The sequence below is a fragment of the Olea europaea genome, unplaced genomic scaffold (assembly GCF_002742605.1).
Source record: "Olea europaea var. sylvestris unplaced genomic scaffold, O_europaea_v1 scaffold3904, whole genome shotgun sequence".
NCBI lineage: Eukaryota > Viridiplantae > Streptophyta > Magnoliopsida > Lamiales > Oleaceae > Olea > Olea europaea.
Genome location: NW_019258541.1, coordinates 28,723 through 29,875, shown reverse-complemented (window position 1 = coordinate 29,875; position 1,153 = coordinate 28,723). Strand labels below are relative to the sequence as shown.

The 1,153-nt window shown below is 39.9% G+C and overlaps 1 protein-coding gene across 1 annotated transcript; it reads left to right on the top strand.

Moving 5' to 3' along the window:
* Positions 1-6: 6 nt before the first annotated feature.
* Positions 7-1,153, top strand: LOC111387102 (G-type lectin S-receptor-like serine/threonine-protein kinase At2g19130; the record flags this gene model as incomplete). The annotated part of the gene is made up of 1 exon (XM_023011617.1): positions 7-1,153. A coding segment is annotated over exon 1 (1,128 nt), but the record flags the coding sequence as incomplete, so codon positions are not given.

Here is a 1,153-nt window from a genome sequence, read left to right as displayed (position 1 = left end):
GGTCATGAAAAACGCTCGTTGTTGCATGTTCTGTGTGTTGTTTTTCCTTTGTTTCTCTATACACCTTAATCTCTCCGAAGGAGATGACAGCATCACAGCAAACCAATCTTTGTCTGGTTCTTTAAACCAGACAATTGTCTCTGCTGGACAAACTTTTGAACTGGGATTCTTCACAAGAGGTAATTTTTCCAGGTATTATGTTGGAATATGGTACAAAAATGTTATTCAACAGGCCATAGTTTGGGTAGCAAATAGGGAGAAACCCATTTCAGATATTAATTCTGCGGAACTAAAAATTTTAGATGGGAATTTGGTGCTTGTGGTTAAATCCCAGGACCCGATTTGGTCCACTAATGTAAGTTCGACAAACTCAAATTCTTTAGTGGCAACTCTAAATGATGATGGGAATTTAGTTTTGAGAGATGGGTCAGAACCTAGGTCAAGTGAAGGATTTTGGCAAAGTTTTGATCATCCAGCAGATACATTGTTGCCTGGTGCCAAAATTGCTTATGACAAACGTACGAAAGCAAAGCAGCTCCTCATTTCTTGGAAAAATTCTGAGGATCCAGCACCTGGGCTTTTCTCCCTTGAATTAGATCCAAATGGAAGTCAGTATCAGTATATCATAAAATGGAATAGGACTCGACAGTACTGGACTAGTGGAGCTTGGAATGGGCACAATTTCAGTTTAGTCCCTGAAATGACGCGGAATAGTATCTTTAATTTTAGTTATGTAGATAATATTAATGAGGCTTATCTCACTTATTCTCTATATAATCCTGAAAGTATATCAAAATTGGTGATAAATGTTTCCGGGCAAATTAAGCTGACATCATGGTGGCAGGGTGCGGAGGATTGGAATTCGGCATGGTCTCAGCCTAGACTGCAATGTGAAGTGTATGGTTATTGTGGGGCATTTGGTACCTGCAATCAGAATTCATCGCCCTACTGTTCGTGTTTACGGGGATTTAAGCCGAAGTTCGAGAATGATTGGAATTTGAGGGATTATTCAGGTGGTTGTGTAAGAGAGATTGTTTTGCCGCAGTGTGGTAATGGTAGTACTTCTACGGGGAAGAAAGACAAGTTTTTGCAGAATCCTCAAGTTAGTTTACCTGTAAATTCTCAAACGGTGATTGCAGGTAGTGCTGGAGAA